The following is a 22,664-nucleotide window of genomic DNA, read 5'->3' as shown; positions in this document are numbered from 1 at the left end:
CTATTAGGGGTTTATAATCATACAAACCTCTTTTCAGTGTCTTTTCCTTTCAGTGTCTATGCTTTTCCCATGAGAATTCTGCATGCCCTGTGCTGAAGACATACACACGTGGGTGGTTTCATTTTTGCTTCTTTTAAAGCAAAAAGATTTGGAACAACTGCTATGCACGGTGTTCAAGAATTTGTAGGCGTGTGACTGGGGCCCTGAAAGTACATTTTTTGGAGGCTTGGGACTCTGCAGTGATGCGTTTTCCCCCATCTATTCCTGTTGCATATCCCCCTTTCCCTGCTGCATTCCAAAGGCCACTTGTCAGAAGTTTTACTATCCTTGTGTAATGGGTGGTATGGACATTCATGGCTCCCAGGTTAAATGGCTCCAGTTAAGGAGCTCACTTAGTTTCCTTGCATGAAAAGCCCTCATAACTTCTAAGGAATGGCTATTAATTCTCTAGTCCCAAAGTCATATCACTGGTTTAGACACCCCTGCAATCATTCACTCTTATCTCCTGTTTACCCTTTGAACTCTCAGTTTCTTCATTTTTTACTAGCACCAGGAGAATTCTTTTCTTGTTGTTAACCTCAGTTATGTGTTAACTGTTTGTCTTATTTTTTTTCAGCACTCCTCTATGAGGAATGGAAAGGGGAACTGTCCCACCAGCTCATTCTGTCAGATTGTCTAGAAGTCAGTATGGGTTTTAACTTATAAAATGTAGCATTTCTTTATCAATGAATTAAAAGTTGGGGTATAAAGGTCAGAATCAGGAATTCAGGGTCAAACCTATATTCTGTGTTTAGAAGTGATAAGAGAAAAGAAAATTTGTGCCTTCTTGATAATTTCTTTAGTACATGTTTGAAATGCACTCTTTGTGGATGAGGTATATAAGTAAATAAGAATGTTATTTATTTGCATCTTCGTTCAGTGACCTTGGACATTATTTTCTTTTTTGGTAACTTACCTTGTAAAAGAGATAATACTGCTTATAAAATGGCCTGACTTTTATTTATGCAGTTGGCAAGTGCTCCTAGGACTAACTTTGGACACTATTTTCCTTTTTTTTTTTTAATATCCAGATCAGAAGGCAGCACTCACAGAAATGCTAGCAGGTAGGTAAATTGGAAGGCATCTTAAGACACATGTTGAAAATTAAGAATGAGTTAATAATTCACAATGTCTAGATACTGTTTGAACAGCTAAGTTTGGTAAAGTAATCCACTGAAAACCAGGCTACTAGTATATAGTAATTTAGTTTCTAGTAAATTAGTCTTTTATTCATTTAATAAATACTTATTGGAAGTCTACTCTGAGGAAACAAGGAATAAAATGGCTGACTCTAAAAAAGATAGGATATGTATAATTAGTAAAGAAAAAGGATGTATAGTGCCTGGAAATTACCCAACTTGGGTTATATTTATGTACTGCTTGGGTAAACAAACAAGCAGATGCTTGACATTTGATAGATTGTACGTGACAAAACTCATGTATAAATTTTTATAATAATTATGGGTTGATGAGAACTAATTACACTGACTTAACTGTGCTTTTCTTTCAATCATTAATAAATAGCATATTGTCCCCATTAATATTTCTTAACCATAAATTCAGTCCTTACTGTTTTATAATTGCTGTACCAACATTCTATTCTATTACATTATCTAATGTAACTTTTCATCCCCTTACTTTCAACCTTTTATTTAATTTGGTCTCCTGAAAACAGCCTGCCAATGGAATTTTAAAATATGTAACCTCAAGAGTTTCTCAGTAGTTGAATTGAATATGTTTATATACTTATAATATGTTTGCTGATATGTTTAGACTAAATTCTACCATTTTGTTTTGTTTTTTTCTATTTATCATGCTTTTTCAGTATTTTTTCTTTCTACTTTCATGTATTCCATCATATTGATTGTGCTTTCATTGTTTTTTCTTCTATGAATTTGGTCATTATATGTTCTAGTTATATTCTTTAGTGATATTCTTTAATTCTTTAATTATTATATAATGACATTAAATTATTAAAATTAACTGTAGATAAAGTTACAATTTTAGATATAAAAGTACTTATAATCTTCTTCTAACAATTTATGGATCTTAGACCATTAAACCTTATACTCTTTTCTTCACTCTTCCATAGCATTATCATTTGGCTTTCAAGTTACTCCTGAATTTTAACCTGATACAAATAAGTCATCATTATCATTATTATATTTAATCAAAACATACTGGGATTTCACTACATATTTGTAACTTATTTACTCACTATTCTTTTTTGAATTTAATTCCATTTTTTAATGTTCAATCTCCCTTTTGGTGAAGTACCTCTCTTAGAATTTCCATTAGTGAGTCTGTGTGTAGTAAACTATTTATCTTACCCACCTAAAATTATCTTTATTTTCACTCTTGAGTATGAGTTTATGTAGTATGGACTCTCAGTATGCTGAGAGTTATTTTGCCTTTGCTATTTGAAGATATGTCAGTGTAGTGTGGCATTTACAATTGATGATGATAAATCTTCTGTTAGTGTGTTGATTCATTTATTCCTTTATGATTAATAGGAGTTTTACCTAGTCATTGTATTCCTATTGCTGCATAACAAATTACCACACACTCAGTGACTTAAACAACATTCATTTACTATGTGCAAGTTCGGTAAGTCAGAAATCCAGGTGGATTTGGCTGGGTTGTCACAAGTCTGACCTGAAGGCCTGAAGGCCAGGCTGGGATCATAGCTCATTTGGGTTGTAAGAAAAATCCAATTTCTTGCAGCTGTAGGTCTGAGGTATCTCTTTCCTTGTTGCCTGTCTGCTTGGAGCCCCTCTGTCTCCCAGAGGCCACCTGTATTGCTACTCATGTACCTCCCTTCACCTTTAAAGAAACAAGGGCAATATAAGTCTTCCTAAGGCTTTGACTCTCTCTTAATTTCTTTCCTGTACCAGCAGGAGAAAACTCTACTTGTAAAGAGCTGACCTGATTGGGTCAGGCCCACCAAAATAATCTCTGTATTTTAAGGCCAACAGATTTGGAGCTTTAATTACATTTGCAAAATCTTTTCAGAGCAGTACTTTGAAAAGTGTTTGAATAACCAAGGAATGGGGATCTTAGAATTCTGCCTAACGTAGCCATTGTTAGAATTCTGCCTAACATAGCCTGTACATGTATTCTTTGTCCTTAGAGTTGTTATTTTGTTATAATGTATTCTGGTGGAGATTTTTTTTTTAAATCATGAGCTGGACCCAATATTTTCTTTCAGTGTGAAGACTCATACCTTTCTTCAATTTTGGAAAAGTTTTAGACTTTTTCTCTTAAAATACTGACTCTCCCTCATTCTAAATTTTCTGTGTCTAAATTGCTCCATGTTTCTTAACTGGACTTTTATGTATATTTTATATTCTGTTTAGTGTTTTCCCTAAACAATTTAAAATCAACAATTCTTTTTTTTTCAGTTCTGTCATTTCTTTTTTTATTGAGGTATAGTTGACTTACAAAATTATATGTTTCAGGTATACAACATAGTGATTAATAATTTTTATAAAGGTTATGCTACATTTATTGTTATTTAAAATATTGGCAATATTCCCTGTGCTGCACAATATACCCATGTAGCTTATATATTTTATACATAGTAGTTGATACCTCTTAATTGCCTATCCCTCTCTTGTCCCTCACCCCCTTGCTATCTCCACTGGTAACCACTAGTTTGTTCTCTATATATGTGACTCTACTTTTGTTATATTCACTAGTTCATTTCATTTTTTATATTACACAAGTAAGTGATAACATGCAGTATTTGTCTTTCCCTGACTTATTTCATTAAGCATAATACCTTCCAAGTCCATCCATATTGTTACAAATGGCAAAATTTCTTTCTTTTTAATGGATGAGTAATATTCTATTGTATGTTAATATACCACATCCTCTTTATCCATTCATCTGTTGATGAACACAAGTTTGCTTCCATATCTTGGCTATTGTAAATAATGCTGCTACAAGCATTGGGGTATGTGTATCTTTTCGAAGTAGTATTTTCATTTCTTCAATATATACTCAGGGGTGGAATTACTAGATCGTGGTAGTTCTATTTTTAGTTTTTTGACGAACCTCATACTGTTTTCCACAGTGTCTGCACCAACTTACATTCCCACCAACAGTGTATGAGGGTTCCCTTTACTTCACATCCTCACTAACATTTGTTATTTGTGGTCTTTTTTTTTTTAAGATGTTGAGGGTAGGAGTTTATTAATTAATTAATTTATTTTTGCTGTGTTGGGTCTTCGTTTCTGTGTGAGCGCCTTCTCTAGTTGTGGCAAGCAGGGCCACTCTTCATCACGGTGTGTGGGCCTCTCACTATCGCGGCCTTTCTTGTTGTGGAGCACAGGCTCCAGATGCGCAGGCTCAGTAGTTGTGGCTCACGGGCCCAGTTGCTCCACAGCATGTGGGATCCTCCCAGACCAGGCTCGGACCCGTGTCCCCTGAATTAGCAGGCAGACTCTCAACCACTGCGCCACCAGGGAAGCCCCTATGTGGTCTTTTTGATGATAGCCATTCTCACAGATGTGAGATGATAGCTTGTTGCAGTTTTGATTTGTATTTCTCTCATGATTAGTGGTGTTTAGCATCTTTCCATGTGTCTGTTAGCCTATGTATATCTTCTGTGGAAAAATGTCCATTCAAGTCTTCTGCACATTTTTTTAATCGGTTGTTTGGTTTTTTGATTTTGAGTTGGATGCACTATATATTTTGTATATTAACTCCTTTTCAGTCATATTACTTGCAAATATTTTCTCCCATTCAGTAGGTTGTCTTTTTGTTTTCTCATTGGTTTTCTTTGCTCTGGAAAACCTTTGAAGTTTACTTAGGTCCCATTTGTTTATTTTTGCTTTTGTTTCCTTTGCCTTAGGAGACAGATCCAAAAAGCTATTGCTACAATTTATGTCAGAGAGTGTTCTGTCTACATTCTCTTCTAGGAGTTTTATGGTTTCTGGTTTTAATTCATTTTGAGTTTATTTTTGTATATGGTGTCATAAAATGTTCTATCTCATTCTTTTAGATACAGATGTACAGTTTTCCCAGCACCACTTACTGACAAGACTGTCTTTTCTCCACTGTATATTCTTGCCTCCTTTTTTGTAGATTAATTGACCATAAGTGTGTGGGTTTATTTCTGAGCTCTCTATTCTGTTCCAATGATCCACATGTCTGTTTTTCTGCCAGTACCAAACTATTTTGATTACTGTAGCTTTGTAATATAGTCTGAAATCAGGGAGTGTGATACCTCCAGCTCTGTCCTTCCTTCTCAAGATTGTATTGGCTATCAGTGGTCTTTTGGGTTTCCATACAAATTCTAGAATTATTTGTTCTAGTTCTGTGAAAAATGCCATTGGTATTTTGATAGGCATTGCATTGAATCTGTACATTGCCTTGGGTAATAGCATCATTTTAACAATATTAATTCTTCCAATCCAGGAACATAGTATATCTTTCCATCTGTTGTGTCATTGTCAATTTCTTTTATTAGTGCCATAGTTTTCTGAGTACAGGTCTTTTGCCTCCTTAGGTAGGTTTCTTCCTAGGTATTTTCTTCTTTTTGATGGAATGGTAAATGGGATTGTTTCCTTAATTTCTCTTTATGATAGTTTGTTGCTAGTGTATAGAAATGCAACAGATTTCTGTATATTAATTTTGTATCCTGCAACTTTACTGAATTCACTGATGAGAATTTTCTACGTATAGTATCATTTCATCTGCAAAAATGTGACAGTTTTACTTCTTCCTTTCCAACTTGGATTCCTTTTATTTCTTTTTCTTGTCTGATTGCTATGGCTAGGAATTCTGTTACTGTGTTGAATAAAAGTGGTGACAGTGGGCATCTTTGTCTTCTTCCTTTTCTTAAAGGAAATGCTTTCAGCTTTTCACCATTGAGTATGATGTTAGCTGTGAGCTTATCACATGTGGCCCTTATTATGTTGAGGTGTGTTCCCCCTATGCCCACTTTCTGGAGAGTTTTTATCAGAAATGAAAGTTGAATTTTGTACCCAGAATCTTTTTCTGCACTATTGATATGATTATACGATTTTTATTCTTCAATTTGTTCATGTAGCATATCACATTGATTGAATTATGGATAATGAACCATCCTTGCATCCCTGGGATAAATGCCCCTTGATCATGGTGTATCATCCTTTTAATGTATTGTTGGATTTTGTTTGCTAATATTTTGTCTGGGATTTTTGCATCTGTGTTCATCAGTGATATTGGCCTGTAGTTTTCTTCTTCCTTCCTTCCTTTCTTTTCTTTTCTTTTCTTTCTTTCTTTCTTTCTTTCTTTCTTTCTTTCTTTCTTTCTTTCTTTCTTTCTCTCTCTCTCTCTCTCTCTCTCTCTCTCTCTCTCTCTCTCTCTCTCTCTTCCTTCCTTCCTTCCTTCCTTCCTTCCTTCCTTTCTTTTTACTGGTTTTGATATCATGAGGATGCTGGCCTTGTAGAATGAGTTTGGAAGCATTCCTTACTCTGCAATTTTTTGAAATACTTTGAGAAGAATGGGTGTTAACTTTTCTCTAAATGTTTGGTCCAATTCACCTGTAAAACCGTCTGGTCCTGGACTTTTGTTTGCTGGGAGTTTTAAAATCACAGTTTCAATTTCATTACTGATTATTGATCCGTTCACATTTTCTATTTCTTCCTGGTTCAGTCTTGGGAGATTGTACATTTCTAGGAGTTTGTCCATTTCTTCTAGGTTGTTGATTTTATTGACATATAGTTGTTCTTAGTAGTCTCTTATGATCCTTGTATTTCTGTGATGTCAGTTGTAACTTCTCTTTTATTTCTGATTTTATTGATTTGGATTCTCTTTTTTTCTTGATGAGTCTGGCTAAAGTTTTTATCAATTTGGTGTATATTTTCAAAGAACCAGCTCTTAGTTTCATTGATCTTTTCTATTTTTTTTTCTATCTCTATTTCATGTATTTCTACTCTGATCTTTATGGTTCCTTTCATTCTACTATTTGGGTTTTGTTTGTTCTTCTTTTTCTAGTTCCTTTAAGTATAAGTTTAGGTTGTTTATTTGAGATTTTTCTTGTTTCCCTAGGTAAGCCTGTATAACTATAAACTTCCTTCTTAGAACTGCTTTTGTTGCATCCCATAGATTTTGGATGGTTGTGTTTTCATTTTCATTTGTTTCCAGGTATTTTTTTAAATCTTCTCTTTGATTTCTTCAGTGATCCATTGGATATTTAGTAGAATATTGTTTAGCCTCTACACATTTGTGTTTTCTGCAGTTTTTTTTTCTTATAGTTGATTTCTAGTCTCATAGTGTTGTGGTCCGAAAAGATGCTTGATATGATTTCAATGTTTCTTAAATGTATCGAGGCTTGTTTTGTGGCTTAGCATGAACTCTGTCCTGGAGAATTTTCCTTGAGCACCTGAAAAGAATGTGTATTCTTCAGCTTTTGGATGGAATGTTCTATATATATCTATTAAGTCGATCTGTTGTAATATGTCATTTAATATTTCCTTATTGATTTTCTGTCTAGGTGATCTGTTTGTTGATCTAAGTTGGGTGTTAAAATTCCCTACTATTATTGTGTAACTCTTGATTTCCCCATTTATTTTTGTTGAAATTTACTTCAATTATTTGAGTGCTCCTATGTTGGGTGCATATATATTTACAATTGTTGTATCTTCTTGGATTGAACCCTTGATTGTTATATCATATTTTTCTTTGTCTCTTCCAACAGTCTTTGCTTTAAAGTCTATTTTATCTAATATAAGTAATGCTACTCAAACTTTCTTTTAATTTTCTTTTACATGGAATACCTTTTCCATCCCCTCACTTCCAGTCTGTGTGTTTCTTTAGCACTGAATGAGTCTCTTGTAGGCAGCATATATACGGGTTTATTTTTGTATCCATTCAGCCACTCTATGTATTTTGGTTAGAACATTTAGTCCATTTTCATTTAAGTAATTATTAATATGTGCATACTTATTAATAAATATGTACTTATTAATATGTATGTACATACAAGGGAGTTCCCTTGCATGTAACTTGTTGCTTTTCCCATGCTGCTTTTTTTTTTTTTTTTTTTTTTTTCTTTTTGCGGTATGTGGGCCTCTCACTGCTGTGGCCTCTCCCGTTGCGGAGCACAGGCTCCGGACGCACAGGCCCAGAGGCCATGGCTCACGGGCCCAGCCGCTCCGCGGCATATGGGACCCTCCCAGACCGGGGCACGAACCCGCATCCCCTGCATCGGCAGGCGGACTCCCAACCACTGCGCCACCAGGGAGGCCCCCATGCTGCTTTTTATACTCTCTCTTTATCTTTAATTTTTGCCATTTTAATTATAATGTGTCTTGTGTTCCTCTTTGGGTTGATCCCTTTGGGGACACTCTGATTCCTGGATTTGTATTTCTGTTTCCTTATAGTCATCTATTAGGACATATTGTACAATACAGGGGGAAAATCCAATATTTTATAATAACTATAGAGTATAACCTTTAAAAATTATGAATCACTATACTGTACACCTGTAACTTATAAAATATTGTATATCAACTATACCTAAATTTTAAAAACATTTTAGGGCTTCCCTGGTGGTGCAGTGGTTAAGAATCCACCTGCCAATGCAGGGGACACGGATTCGAGCCCTGGTCCAGGAAGATCCCACATGCCACGGAGCAACTAAGCCCGTGCACCACAACTACTAAGCCTGCACTCTAGAGCTTGCAAGCCACAACTACCGAAGCCCATGCGCCACAACTACTGAGCCTGCACTCTAGAGCTCGTGAGCCACAACTACTGAAGCCCATGCACCTAGAACCCATGCTCCACAACAAGAGAAGCCACAGCAATGAGAAGCCCATGCACCACAACGAACCGTAGCTCCCACTCGCCACAACTAGAGAAAACCTGTGCACAGCAACAGACCCAACGCAGCCAAAACAATTAATTAATTAATATAAAAAATTTTTTAAAGGAGAAAGTAAAGAAAAAGCAAGCACTTGCAACCCAGTGATTAAGACTACAGTTATCTATCCTGGTTGTGGGGTTAATGAATTTTTTGTTAACCTTTAAGGACTGATGTTTTATTTCAAAACAATATTTTTAATGAGGTTCTTTTTGATGTAATTGAACAGCATCAGGGAAACAATATGCCAAAACAACTTATTCCTTTTTTTCTTCCCTTTGAACTTACTTATTTTTAGACTGTTAAAATGACCAAACCAGGATGAGATACCCAATAAATCTTTATATCATTATGACTTGGTTTTGATTGCCATTCTCATAAAGCTGCACATAACTGTGACATTTATTTCTTTTTAAGACAACTTGTAGTCTAGCCACAATGATCTTTGAAAAATGCAAGTTTAAACTCCTGATGAATTACTTTATCTAGATGTTTGATCATCAATGGATGTTATCATAAAAAGACAAACAACCAGGTATTACGTCCCTTCCACTGGAAGTGCACAATACCACCTAAGAAATATTCTTACCAAAAGAAGTAGTTGAATCTCTTTATGATTCTGTATGTAATCACCAATGTATATCTAATATAGAGGTCACGTAACTGTCACCTGGGCCTTTTGGAATGCTTGCTGTTGCATTCCTCTATCTTGGAACCCAGCTGCCATGCTCCAAGATGCTCCAGTACATGGAGAAGCTACATGCAGGCACTTTGGGTGACAGCTCCAACTGAGCTCCCAGCTGATAGCTGTCATTAGTTGACAGCATGTGAACATCCACCTATCTTAGATATCCATCTGACACATGACTACAACTGCATGAGAGACACCAAATGAGAACTACTCAGCTGATCCCGGACAACTCACTGAACCAAGAGAGTTAATAATAAATGTTTTGAGGTACTAAGTTTTGGAATGATTTTTTAAGTAGTCTTATGGACTGAATGTCTCCCTTCCCAAATTCACATGTTAAAACCCTATCCCCCAATCTGATGGTATTAGGAGTTGGGCCATTTGGGCTGAAATTAGGTTTAGATGAGGTCATGAAAGTGGGGTCCCCATGACAGGATTAGTGTTCTTATAAGACAAGGAAGAGAGACCAGAGCTCCTTTTCTCTCTGCACCATGTGAAGACACAGCAAGAAAGCAGCCACCTGCAAGCCAGGAAATAGGTTCTCGCCAGGAACCAAATGAGCTGACACCTTGTTCTTGGACCTCCCCAGCCTCCAGAATTTTAAGAAACAGATGTCTGCTGTTTAAGCACCCAGTCTGTAATTCCTGTACCTGGATGTCTACTTCCAGGGAAGTTTTCAGCTACTGTGTCTTCAAATATGTTCTCTGTTCCTTTCTCTCTGTCTTCTCCTTCTGGGACTTCTATCATGTGAATGTCAATATGCTTGATGTTGTCCTGAAGGTCTCTTAAACTGTTCTCATTTCTTTTTTTTTTTATGTTCAGCATCAGTGATTTCCACTACTCTTTCTTCCAGTTCACTGATCTATTCCTCTGTATCATTTAGTCTACTATTGATTCCTTCTAGTGTATTTTTCATTTCAGTTATATTCTTCATCTCTGTTTGGTTGTTCTTTATATTTTCCAGACTCTTTGTTAAAAACTTCTAACTTCTTACTCTGTTCATCCATTCTTCTCCTGAGTTCTTTGATCCTCTTTTTGATCATTACCTTAAATTCTTTCCTGGGTAGAGTGCCTGTATCCATTTCACTTAGTTCTTACGAGTTTTATCTTTGTCCTTTGGAACCTGCTCCTCTGTTGTCTCATTTCACCTAACTTGCTATTTTGATTTCCATGTATCTAGTATGTTGATTATGTTTCCCAATCTTGAAGAAGTGACCTTTTGTAGGAGATGTCCTATGTATCCCAGCAGCACACTCCCTGCTCATTACCAGAGCTATGTGCTCTAGGGGTGCTCCCTATGTGGGCTGTGTGGGTCCTTCTGTTGTGGCAGGCTGGCTACAGTAAGTGGTTTTATAGGCTTGGCTGGTCCCTGGTCTGGTTGGTTGCCAGGCCTTGCCTTGTGTGGAAGCTGTGGTCTGTTGGTTGGCAGGGCTGGGTCGCAAGACAGATGGATGTGAAACCCTGCAGGGGTCCGAGGCTAGTGCTGGCTCACTGGTGGGTGGAGTTGGGGTCTAGGAGATCCTGGAGATGTTGCTAATCCCTCTGTGAGTGAAGCCGGTTCCTGGGGCTAGTGTTGGCCCACTGACAAAGCTAATCCTGGGGCCTGCCCACAGTGCCCAGGGGTCCCAGAGCTGGTGTCAGACCACTGGTGGGTGGGGCTAGATCCTGACACAGCTGGCTGCAGGGCCCAGTGTGTCCAGAAGCTTGAATTGGCCTTCTAGTTGGGGCGGGGGCACAGGCTATGGGGCTGCACTTGTCCTGGGCCTGGTGTCCACCTGCTGTGGGTGAGCCTGGTCCTGAGTCTAGAGCAGGCTCTCTCGTAGGTGGGATTATGGATTCTGGGGCTGGTGCCCACCTACTTAGGAGTCGAGCTGGGTCCCAGGGTCTCTGGCTGCAGAATCATGGGGGTCCTGGGTCTAGTGCCGGTGCACTGCTGTTTTGGGCCTGGCCCTGCACGCTCTGGTAGGCAGGGCCATAACCAGGGGCGGCCGTGGGCTCAGGGGGTCTTAAGCCAGCCTGTCTGCTGGTGGGTGAGGCTGTGTCCCTGCCCAATTATTTCCTTGCCCTGAGTTGTCCCAGTACTGGTGCCTGTAGAATGTTGGGCGGGCATGGGACTAGTCCTGGGGCTAATAGGCTAGAAAGAGGATTCCAGAAGGCTACTTGCCAGTACTGGTGTCCACGAGGTAGAACGAGCTCCCCAAAATGGCTGCCGTCAGTGCCTGTGTCACCAGGGTGAACTCCGGTTGCCTCCTGCCTCTCCGGGAGACTCTCCAAGATCAGCAGGTGGGTCTGACCCAGGCTCCATTCAACTCACCGCTTCTGCCCTGCATGCTTCTGTCCTGGAGTGTGTGAGATTCTGTGTGTGCCCTTTAAGAATGGAGTCTATTTTCCACAGCTCTCTGGTCTCCCGAAAGACAGCCCCATTAGCCTTCAGCAAATGTTCTGGGGACTCATCTTCCCAGCACAGGACTCCTGTGCTGGGCATCCTGATGTGGGACACCTCACACCTCGGGGAGGACCTCTTCAATTGTAATTATTTTCCTATTGTGGATCACCCATCCAGGACGTATGGGTCTTGACTCTGCCACTCCTACCCATTTCGTGTGGTTCCTTCTTTATATCTTTAGTTGTAGAGCTTTTCATGTAGCTTCTGGTCTTTTTCATCTATGGTTGTTCTGCAAATAGTTGTGATTTTGGTGTGAGAGAAGGTGAGCTCAATATCTTTATTCTGCCATCTTGGCCGGTCTCATTCTGTCATTACTTGTTTAATGAATTCTGTTCCTTTATTGATCTGAATGGAAACCCTAAACATTCTTTTCTTTGAAGTTTTTCCTGTTACCTATAATTGTTAGTGTATGAATTCATTAGTTTACTCTGTAAGAGGTGGACATTACCTCTTACTGGCTTTTTTATTTGATTGTAAGGCCATCTTAAGCAGCAATGATTGTCTCATGAGAATTCTGTATATCCTGCTTTGTAGAATCATCCTTGTCAAGATTATTTTGTTTTATCCTCCTAAGTCATAAACTTTTTACAAAAGCTTTTAATTTTGTATTGGAGTATAGCCAATTCACAATGTTGTGATAGTTTCAGGTGCACAACAAAGTGACTCAGCCAGACATATACATGCATCCATTCTCCCCCAGACTCCCCCTCCCAGTCATAAACTTTTGAGGTGTTTGTTACACATGGAGATCTAGAATTCATAGGAAACATGAATTAATATCCTGAACCTGTACAGTAAAGGCTTAAGATTCCTCTTTCTGTATTTAATGTTTTTTTCCCATCCATATCCCTAAAGCATTTTAAGCACCTAAGTTTCCTGTGTCTCTAGATGATCCGTTTCCATCTATACTTCTGAAGCAGTCTCCCTGCAGCATCTCTAAGACTCATGAAAATACTATCCCCACTTAGTGGGTGGTATGGCCTTTCATGGCTTCCAAGGTTAGAGGAGGTGGTCAGCTCCAGTTTTCCAGGTGGGCTCCACTCCCTAACTGATTCCCCGACCTCTAGGGTCATTCAGCTTTAGTTCCTATTTACCTTTCGTGCTTTCTATATCCTCTTTTTTTTTCAGACTATCATTAGAAATGTTGCTTCCTTCCCTTAAATTTTCATTAGCATTTTGTGTTATTTTTTTCACTATTTCTCTGTGTGTCAAATAGGAGGTGGAAATTACCCTGTCAGCCCAGTCTGCAGTAATTTGTTTACTAGTGGATAAAACATTAGGTTAGAACCTAAAGACCAGAATCAGGAATTCAAAATTAAGCATATATTGAGCTGGGAAGTGACAAATCTGTTTTCCTTCTCCTCGTTTGAGAACTTGACATTTATGTTCTCTATGGACATGGTATACTGGTAAATAAAAATGTTACTTATTTGCATACGGTAACTTAGTAATCTTTTGAAATGATGCATTAGTGGTGATTAGTGGTATAAAAGCATTAATACAGGTTACAAAATGGTCTGACGTTCATTTGTTATGGAGGCACACTTTTTTTAAAGTGTTAACTTAGAAGCATTATTTTCACTTGCATTTTAGGTCCACATCAGAAAGTAGTAGCCAAAAAGATACTGTCAGGTAAGTAAATTAGAAAAGATTTCTTAAAATAAGTATGTGTTAAAAAATAAGATGAGGGCTTCCCTGGTGGCGCAGTGGTTGAGAGTCCGCCTGCCGATGCAGGGGACACGGGTTCGTGCCCCGGTCCGGGAAGATCCCACATGCCGCGGAGCGGCTGGGCCCGTGAGCCATGGCCGCTGGGCCTGTGCGTCCGGAGCCTGTGCTCCGCAACGGGAGAGGCCACAACAGTGAGAGGCCCACATACCGCAAAAAAAAAAAAAATAAAAAATAAGATGAACAAATTGATAATCAACAAGTAATTGCTAAGTATTAATTGAGCAGCAACAATTGATAAGGTACTACACACAAAAAAATTCCTCTTAGTATTTGCCAACTTAGTTAAGTAGTGAGTATTTGTCTAAATAAATCAGTGTCTTCTTTTCTTCAGTTTGTTAATGTATGTTGGGAGTTTATTCTGGAGAAACAAAGGAATAAATGATTGGTGAAATGTTTATGGTGCTAACTCATAAATGGGGAAGTTTACTTCTTTAATTGGAGACTCTAGAAATCCAATATGTATGCTCATGAACAACTGAATGAGGGCTTACCCTGGTCACGTAGGAAAAATTTGCTGAAGAAAAAGATTGTACAGGAATAACAATTCTGTGTGTTCCATAGCCTTTCAGGATTACAAAGTAGTTTTAATTAGGTCTCCTTCCATTTCCTGAAAGGTGAATGTGTCTGTATAATAATACAATAATTGTTTAGTTTTCTATATCCAACAATTTTGGATGGTGTTATTCTACCTAGGTCCCTCCAAAGTACACTTAGCAGACACACCCAAATCTACAGAGTAAGCTGTCTAGGCTGCACAACAGGGTTGTTTAATTTCTTTTATTCCAGAAGAGGTCTTCCTCTTCTATTACAATGCCTGCTTTTCTTGTCCTTTATCTCTCTTTTGACATTATGATCTTCTCCTTTTAGTGACACTTATGGAGTCATGAGTTACTGTCACCAAACTAAAAAAAATTGATTTTCATTATTATGTCCTCTCAGTATCAGGGAGTTATCTTATGGTCCTCAAACACAGTTACTTTTTCCTCACCTTGGATGTATGTCTTATTAAACTCTGTTATCGTAGAGGATAGCACTGTATAGCCAGCATGTAGCAGAGTCCTTGGTTTATGGTAAGTGCTCAATAAATATTTGTTGAATGAATGCATGATTACTTAATCTTTTCCACACACAGGCAACCAGACCAAAAAAAAAATCCACAAACACAAAGGTACATAGACAAATACACACACACACACACACACACAATCTATGTATCTATAATATTATAACTGCACCCTTTTCTCCCTCTCTTATTATATTATCTCTCATCCTGAAACCTTGTCAACATAATTCATCTCTCCTAGGATATTAATTCACCTACACTGGGTAAGGGATGATAGAATTACCCATAGGTAAATGCACATTTCAACTAGAGTAGTATAATTTGGAATGTTAATCCACTGGTCTAGCCTTCAGGCTTGGTATATACCAGGGAAATATTTTTAGGATAATTTTATTCATTTATATTTAAAGAATGTCACTTGACTCTACTGCTATGTTTTACTAACATAACATCCACTGTAGTTTTCAGGTCATTTATTTTTGGAATAATCTTTTTCTGGTAGAAAGTCAGTGGGAAAGACTGTTGAGGTCAAAGAAGGCAGGGAGGTGGGATGAATCCCAGTATATGTTATATTAGTACCACTTTAGGTCTAATTAATTTTTTAAATATCTAAAATTCAATATTTTCAGTCTTCTTCTAAACAACAGAAGGCTATTAGATCACCTACACAACTCCCCCTCCATTTGTCAGTTATTATTATTATTATTATCATTTTATATTAAATGAATACTTACTAGGGTTTAACAACATATTTACCAATTGCTTTGGTCACTATTCTTTTTTTTAAATGCTATTTAACCCTGGATTTTATTTTATTTATTTATTTTAGATTTTTGGCTGCACTGCATGGCTTGTGGGATCTTAGATCCCCATCCAGGGACTGAACCTGGGCCACAGCAGTGAAAACACTGAGTCCCATCCACTGGACTGCCAGGGAACTCCCACTATTGATTCTTGAATCCGTTTTTTTTTTCATTTTGATTCCAATTTCCTTTCTCCTGAAGTACACCCCTTTTAGTTTTAGTTTCTGTGATTATAAGCATTTGATGTTAAATGTCTGAACATGTCTTTTTCACACTCATCTTTGAAAGGCAACTTAGATGGTTACAGACTTGTGGTTGGGAGTCACTTTCCCCAGCTCTTTTAAAGTATTGTGTTGCTGTAATGTGACACTGACTGGCATTGATGAGACCTCAGCTGACAGTCTGATTCACTTATTTATTCCCTTTCAATTAATGTGTTTACTCTAAGTGACTTCTAAGATTTCCTCTTTGTCCTGAATGTTTTGTTATTTTATTATGATATGTTCTGATAGAATTTGTTTTTATTTACACTGCTCTGGATTCCATATAGTATTTAGATACCAGCATTCAGGTCATTAATTCTGGGAAAACAATCAGTCATTATTTCTTTAATTATCGCCTCTTTTCCATTCTTTATCTTTTCTGCTTCTGAAATGACTATATTTGGGAGAGTCTTCTCACTTTATCCTCCATAGTTGTTAACTGGGCTGTTCATATGCTGTGCTTTTTCATGTCTCTCTCTGGCACTGATTCCCTCATATTAGTTCCCAAATCACCCATTCTCTTAACAGCTATCCTTTTCTTGCATTACTTCCACCTGAATCTCTGTGGAGATCCTTAATGTTTCTATTAAAGGTTTTTTATATTATCCATCGATCTCAATATGTGAATTTTTTGTTCTGCTGTGCTGTGCCTGTGGGCACTTAACACACAGTTGTTTGTAATTTAGACTTGTAAGCTCATCCTCAGGGACAATGATTGTTCTCATGGGAACTCTGCACACCCCAAGTTGTAGAGGCATACGTTAGGAAGAGGGAAATGTTTCAGCTTTCCCTGTCTTGGGGCATGAATGTTTTAATATTTTCTATGCTTGCTAGTTCAAATTTGTGGGTAATGAAATTGAGGAATTGTGGTCCTGCCTCTATAGATGGTGGAGGTCTGGGGTCCTGCAACTCTAGGTGATCCTTTTCCATCCACATGGCTGAGAAAATTTGCCTATTGCATTCCCAGTGGCCATACCTTTTGTTAACTCCATTCAAGACTACCAGGCTTGGGCTTCACTCTAGCTTTCTAACATCTAAATATCTGTACCCTAAACTCCTACCAAGCTAGGGTTATTAAAATCATATCCCTTAGGGTACAAGTAATTCAGAGTCCCTTGTAGTCATTCAGCTTTTGCTTCTGTTTTCTCTCTGAATTTCTAGTGTCTTCATTTTTTACTGACAGACAAAGAGCCTTTTCTGGCTGTCAATCTCAGTTTGGTATTAAATTTTTGCGCTATTATCTTCAGCTTTTCTGCAGAGTAGAAACGGGAAACTTTCCTTGTGGAATAGAAAGGGGAACTTATTCTGTCAGTTAAGTCTGCTAGTTTGCCCAGAAGTAAATGTGAATGTTAATTTGCAAAATGTAGCAATTTACTTGTTAACAAATAAAAAGCTAACTTGTAACTGGAAGGCCAAATTTAGGCATTCAGAATCAAACTTATATACTGTGCTTAGAGGTGATAAAGAAAAAAATGCATCTCTGCTGTCTTGATACGTTTCCCCACTGGAGGATTTAAATTTTTCACTATGTGTTGCACTTGGTGTTGGGTAAATAAGACTGCTACTTATTTTCCTGTCCCAGGTGTTAAAAGAGTTAGTTTTGGTATGAAATGGCTTGATCTTCATTCTTAAAGTAGGCAGGTTTCTTAGTATTAACTTTTGGACGTTTTTATTTTTATTTAGATCGAGTTCAGAAAGTAGTGACCAAACAAATACCAGCACATAAGCGACATAAGACATGTTTCTTATAAGTAAGTATATGTTGAAAATAAGAATGAACAAAAGATTGTTTAATATTTTTTGAGCAGCCACAATTGATAAAGTCCTACACTAAAAACAACGTATTAAAATTTTCCATTCTGGGAATGAGTATTAATTTTCTTCAGTTTATTAAATTTTTATTGATTGCATACTCTTTTGAGACACAGGGAAAAACTAGTTGTCTAATGAGAGACAAGATATTTATAATTATTTTGTGAAACTAACTCATAGAGCATTTTTGCATGTTTTATGATGAAATACAAAGGGAAATATTACTTTTTTGTTTAGATTACATTTATACCCACAAACTCAATATGAACAATTGAGTGAATTATTACCCCAATCAGGAGGAGTTTATCTAAGAGACAGTTATCATAAACACACTAAAATTCTACGTTTTCCACATTGCCCACCTCAGTCCAACAGCCCTCAATTGTGTTAATAAGGGTTCTCTGAGTTTTCAGTTTCCCATGTGGCCTTGTGATCCTTCTGAAGTCATCTAATACATACTGATTTGCTAATCTTCTTTTCTCCCTTGTAGAGTTTTGGTTTTCTTGTCCTGCCTGGCGTTTTTCCTTAAAGTGTCTTCTTTTAGTTACTTTCAATCCACTGATATTCCAGAATATCCTTCATACCCACAGGTTAAGTTTTCAGGCTACACCCCACTACATTATATAGCTTCTGTCGTTCCTGATGAAGTCACCCCCACCATTTGGGAAGCTATTGGCATTTCTCTATCCTTTATTCTGTTGTTTTTATATGTTTACTAACATTATTACCTTTTTATAGATATTATTTTCTCCAAAGTATGAAGAAAAAAGCTGATTTTCTTTATTGCCTCCACTCTGTCACCATTACCAAGGGATTTGTGATATAGTGCTCAAACACTCTAATACTTCCAAACTTCTGCTTACCTAAATAAAGCATTACTTTGCCGATACACCCTGAAATTGCTTGAGGATAACGACCATGTGTATTTTGCGAACTAATTTGTAGTTAGCACCTAGCAGAGTAAATGCTCAATAAATACTTGCTTAGTGAATGAACATCACATACATCTTGAACTTCATATACACACATAATTGACGTTATAACTACTCCAGTTGTCCCCTCACATTATCTCTCATTATAGAGTATGTCATTTGCACAGTCATCCTCTTCTAGAAGTGGTTTTCAAGATTGAGGTATAGTCATCATCCATAGGACAATATATATTGCATTTGAAGAGTGTAATCTGGAGTGTTAACCCATAAGTCTAGCTTGTGTTTAGCATATACCAAAAAAAAGCATTCTTGGATTATTATTTCTTTTAAATTTAATAAGCTAGGCAGACGTAGTTGCTCTGCTTTACTGTTATAGCACCCATTATATTTTCCTTTTTTCCCTGTTTTAAACATTTCGAAAGCCAGTGGGAGATGTTGGTAGAACCAACTCCTTGGGTAAACACTACCACGACAAAAAAATTTTTTAAAGCCAGAAATACGATGGGTTATGTATCCAGTAGACTCACAAATCTATATATACAAATCCCTTTATTGGTTTGGGAAGAACTAACTATATTAAATAGGGGAGTTTCGTGGTCAGAATAGTAGGAAAAATCTAGTATAAATTTTGAAGATATAAAATAGCAGAGGTAGGGAAAGGATAGGAGGAGTAAAATTATGCCACTCTTATCACTGAATTCTCTCCCTAATCTTACTACCTATATTACCTTCTTTGTCAATTAAACTCAACTAATTTGTCTTCAATGTATTCTTTTTCATTCTTTTGGTTGGGGGATCAGAAATAAGAAATCTATGGATATAAAAATGGAAAAGAGACTGAAGAACTTGATTTTGACTTCTGGTAATAATGAGTATAAAAATAGAAATGTGGCAGATATTTCTTTTTTACCACAATTTTGAAGGGAAAGAAGAAGAAACTGCCATAAAAATATATCTTTGTCAGACTGTAGTGTATCGTGATAAAAACATTATTTCCTTATTTATTTAGCTCCAAGTCACAGAAAAGCAGTGAAACACTTAACAGTAGGCAAGTACATTAGGAAATATCTCTTAAAATAACTTGCTTTAAATTAAAATGAAATTTATAATCCACAACTAATTCCTAAATATTTATTGGTTAGATGAATTCATAAAGTACTGCACCAAAAATAATGTTTTAATCTTTACTAATCTTGTTATTAATGAGTATTTAAATCATTTTTTAAAGACTTTAGTCTTTTTTCCTCAGTTTAGTAAAATTCTCTTAAGTTTGTTGGGAACTTGCTCTTGTGGACAGAATGGAATTAGAGTTGACTCTAATAAGATATATGATATGTAAATTAGTCTTTTAAATGAATTCATAATCAAGCCACTTTATCCAGTAGGCACTGTAGGCAAAATGCTTAAGGCCTATGAGTTTCCAAGTGCCCAAACCAAAACACTGTTTACCATATGAAAAAATTTTAAAATGACTGGCTCCAAGATATGGAAAAAGTAAAATTGATATGTATTTAAGTTTCTAAAAACATGCAAAGATTTGACTTGTTACATTCAAGAACACTTCACTGCATGTGGAAAAAATATTAGATTTTCTCATTTGCAAGTACTTCTGATTAAATACAATGGTTTCCCAGAAATCACAATTGCTAGTAAATAAGTTACTCACAGCTAAATAATTTCACAAGCAAAATTGTAAAGATTCTTCCTAGAATTCTTTTCTTTCCGTATGAATTTTTCACTTGGCAGTATGCCAACTGTATGTTTTGCAGTGGAAGGTAATTTATTTATTATACCTAAGTACCTAAGCACATGTGTCTTTGTTCTCTTCCACAGTAACTAATAATTCCTTCAGAAGGCAATGGATATTACTGGCGATCTCATTGAGAAATGAAAATGCAGCCTTTTCTCCCCTGGTCACAGCTGAAGGAAGCAATAAACCAAGATGGACCAATTTGCAGGAGCGTCTGTTTTTATTTCTTCCTCCACCCCTGAGGCGCAGTTTTGTCATTTCAGGGCCCTTGACTGCAGATAGTCAGTCTCAACTCCCACTGACTCCCTGAGCTCTTCTCCACAGCTCTCTCTACCACCCACTCGGATTTACTGCCTGGGGCCCCAGATGCTGGGGTTCTGCATCAACTGCTCTCACTCAGGAAAGGATCTGGGCGTGGACTGTGTTCCTCCTCCGGGTCCTTCTCACTGGACTTGGCTGGCTGCATGCAGATCTCAGTGAATACAGCCATTTGACCACCTCACCCTCCCCACAACCACAGAACCAGGGCTTCTCAGGGAAGCTGTGCTCCTTCTGGGGACTGTGCTTTACCTTCCAGGCCTCTCCCTCTGCTTACCACCTTTCTCTTGCCCCTCGGCTGGGTGACCTGCAGGGTGAATCCCAGAAGGCAGAAGGACCCAGAGAGCTTGGGTTTCGGTCTCAGGGGCAAAGATTAATTAATCCCTTATCAGAGTTTGGTATGAAGATCGATAAATCGAGTTGGGAAAAATATCTCTCATTTTCCATTTTCTCAGAGAGTGTATAAAATTGCTCAGTTTTTCAATTAAATATTTGGCCAAAATCATCAATGAAGCTAGAGTTTTCTTTGTGGGAAGATTCTAAATTATGGATTCAATTTCTTTAACAGATAATGGACTATTTAGATTTTCCATTCTTGTGATATTTTTTTCACAAGTTGTATTGTTAAAGGAGTTTATTTCATTTAATGGTCAATCTTTTGACATAAAGTTGTTCATAATATCCTTTTCAATGTCTGTAGGATCCAAAGTTATGTCCCCTCTTCGTTCCTGACCATGGTGATACTCTATTGCATCTCTGTTTTCTGTTTCATTGATTTATGCCTTTTTTAATTTGCTCGTTTCCTAGCTTCTCGAGGTGAAAGTTCAGATCCTTGATTTTAAACCTTTTCTACTTCATTTAAAGGTATATATTTGCTCTATGAATCTCTTTAGCGTCGTTTCACAAATTTTGATGTGTTGTATTTTCATTATTCTTCAGGTCAAAATATTTTCTAATTTTTAGTCTGATCTCAGAATTATGGGTTACTTAGAAGTGTGTTGTTTCATTTCCAAATATTTGGATATTTTCAGTTTAATCTTACTGATTTTTAGTTAATTCAGTCATGATCAGAGAAAATACCTGCATAATTTCAATACTTTGAAATTATTGTTTTGCTTATGATCCACCCTATGGTCTATTTTGGTGAATGTTCCATGTGCACTAAAAATGTGCATTTTGTAGTTGTCAAATATATAAATGTCAAGTTAGGCTTATTAACACTTTTTAAAATCTTAATTTTTTCTCCTTATTCTATCATTTCCTGAGGGAGGTGTGTTAAAGTTGCCAATTATTTTTGTTGATATGTCATTTGTTTTAGGTATATTATTTGTGTTTCATGTATTTTGAAGTTATACTTTAATGCATGTATCTTTAGGACTGTTATGTTTTCCTGACCCTTTATCATATACAATTCTCTTTTTCATCTCTAGTAATACTCTTAGGCCTGAATTCTACCTTTTCTGATATTAATAAAGCATGCCAGCTTTTTTATAGTCAGTCATTGCATGGGATATCTTTCTTCGTCCTTTTTCTTCCAATATATCTTTTTTATATTTAAGATGTATCTGACATAAACAACATACAGTTAGATCTTGTACTTTAAAAAAAATCCAGTCAGACAGTGTTTTTATTTTTTTAACATCTTTATTGGAGTATAATTGCTTTACAATGGTGTGTTAGTTTCTGCTGTATGACAAAGTGAATCAGCTTTACATATACATATATCCCCATATCTCCTCCCTCTTGCATCTCCCTCCCACCCTCCCTATCCCACCCCTCTAGGTGGACACAAAGCACTGAGCTGATCTCCCTGTGCTATGTGGCTGCTTCCCACTAGCTATCTGTTTGACATTTGGTAGTGTATATATGTCCATGCCATTCTCTCACTTCGTCCCAACATACCCTACCCCCTCCCCATGTCCTCAAGTCCATTCTCTACATCTGCGTCTTATTCCTGTCCTGCCC

At 37.1% G+C, this 22,664-nt stretch overlaps 1 protein-coding gene across 2 annotated transcripts in view; it reads left to right on the top strand.

Moving 5' to 3' along the window:
• ADAM32 (ADAM metallopeptidase domain 32) overlaps window positions 1-21,191 on the top strand; it is a 177,831-nt gene extending 156,640 nt beyond the window's left edge. Inside the window, exons 20-24 of one of the 2 annotated variants that reach the window (XM_081220688.1) lie at window positions 1,071-1,103; window positions 13,624-13,662; window positions 17,571-17,609; window positions 19,641-19,679; window positions 20,465-21,191. In XM_081220688.1, the coding sequence (XP_081076814.1) occupies window positions 1,071-1,103; window positions 13,624-13,662; window positions 17,571-17,609; window positions 19,641-19,679; window positions 20,465-20,691 (377 nt within the window). In that variant the 3' untranslated portion in view covers window positions 20,692-21,191. Of the gene's footprint in view, window positions 1-616; window positions 682-1,070; window positions 1,104-13,623; window positions 13,663-17,570; window positions 17,610-19,640; window positions 19,680-20,464 lie in introns of those variants that run through there. The other variant, XR_014014083.1, reaches the window with a different exon arrangement.
• The last annotated feature ends 1,473 nt before the right edge of the window (window positions 21,192-22,664 follow it).

Source organism: Mesoplodon bidens, assembly GCF_964165515.1.
Source record: "Mesoplodon bidens genome assembly, chromosome: 20".
Taxonomy (NCBI): Eukaryota; Metazoa; Chordata; class Mammalia; order Artiodactyla; family Ziphiidae; genus Mesoplodon; species Mesoplodon bidens.
The sequence above is the reverse complement of the archived record's forward strand: the minus strand, read 5'-3'. Positions and strand labels throughout refer to the sequence as shown.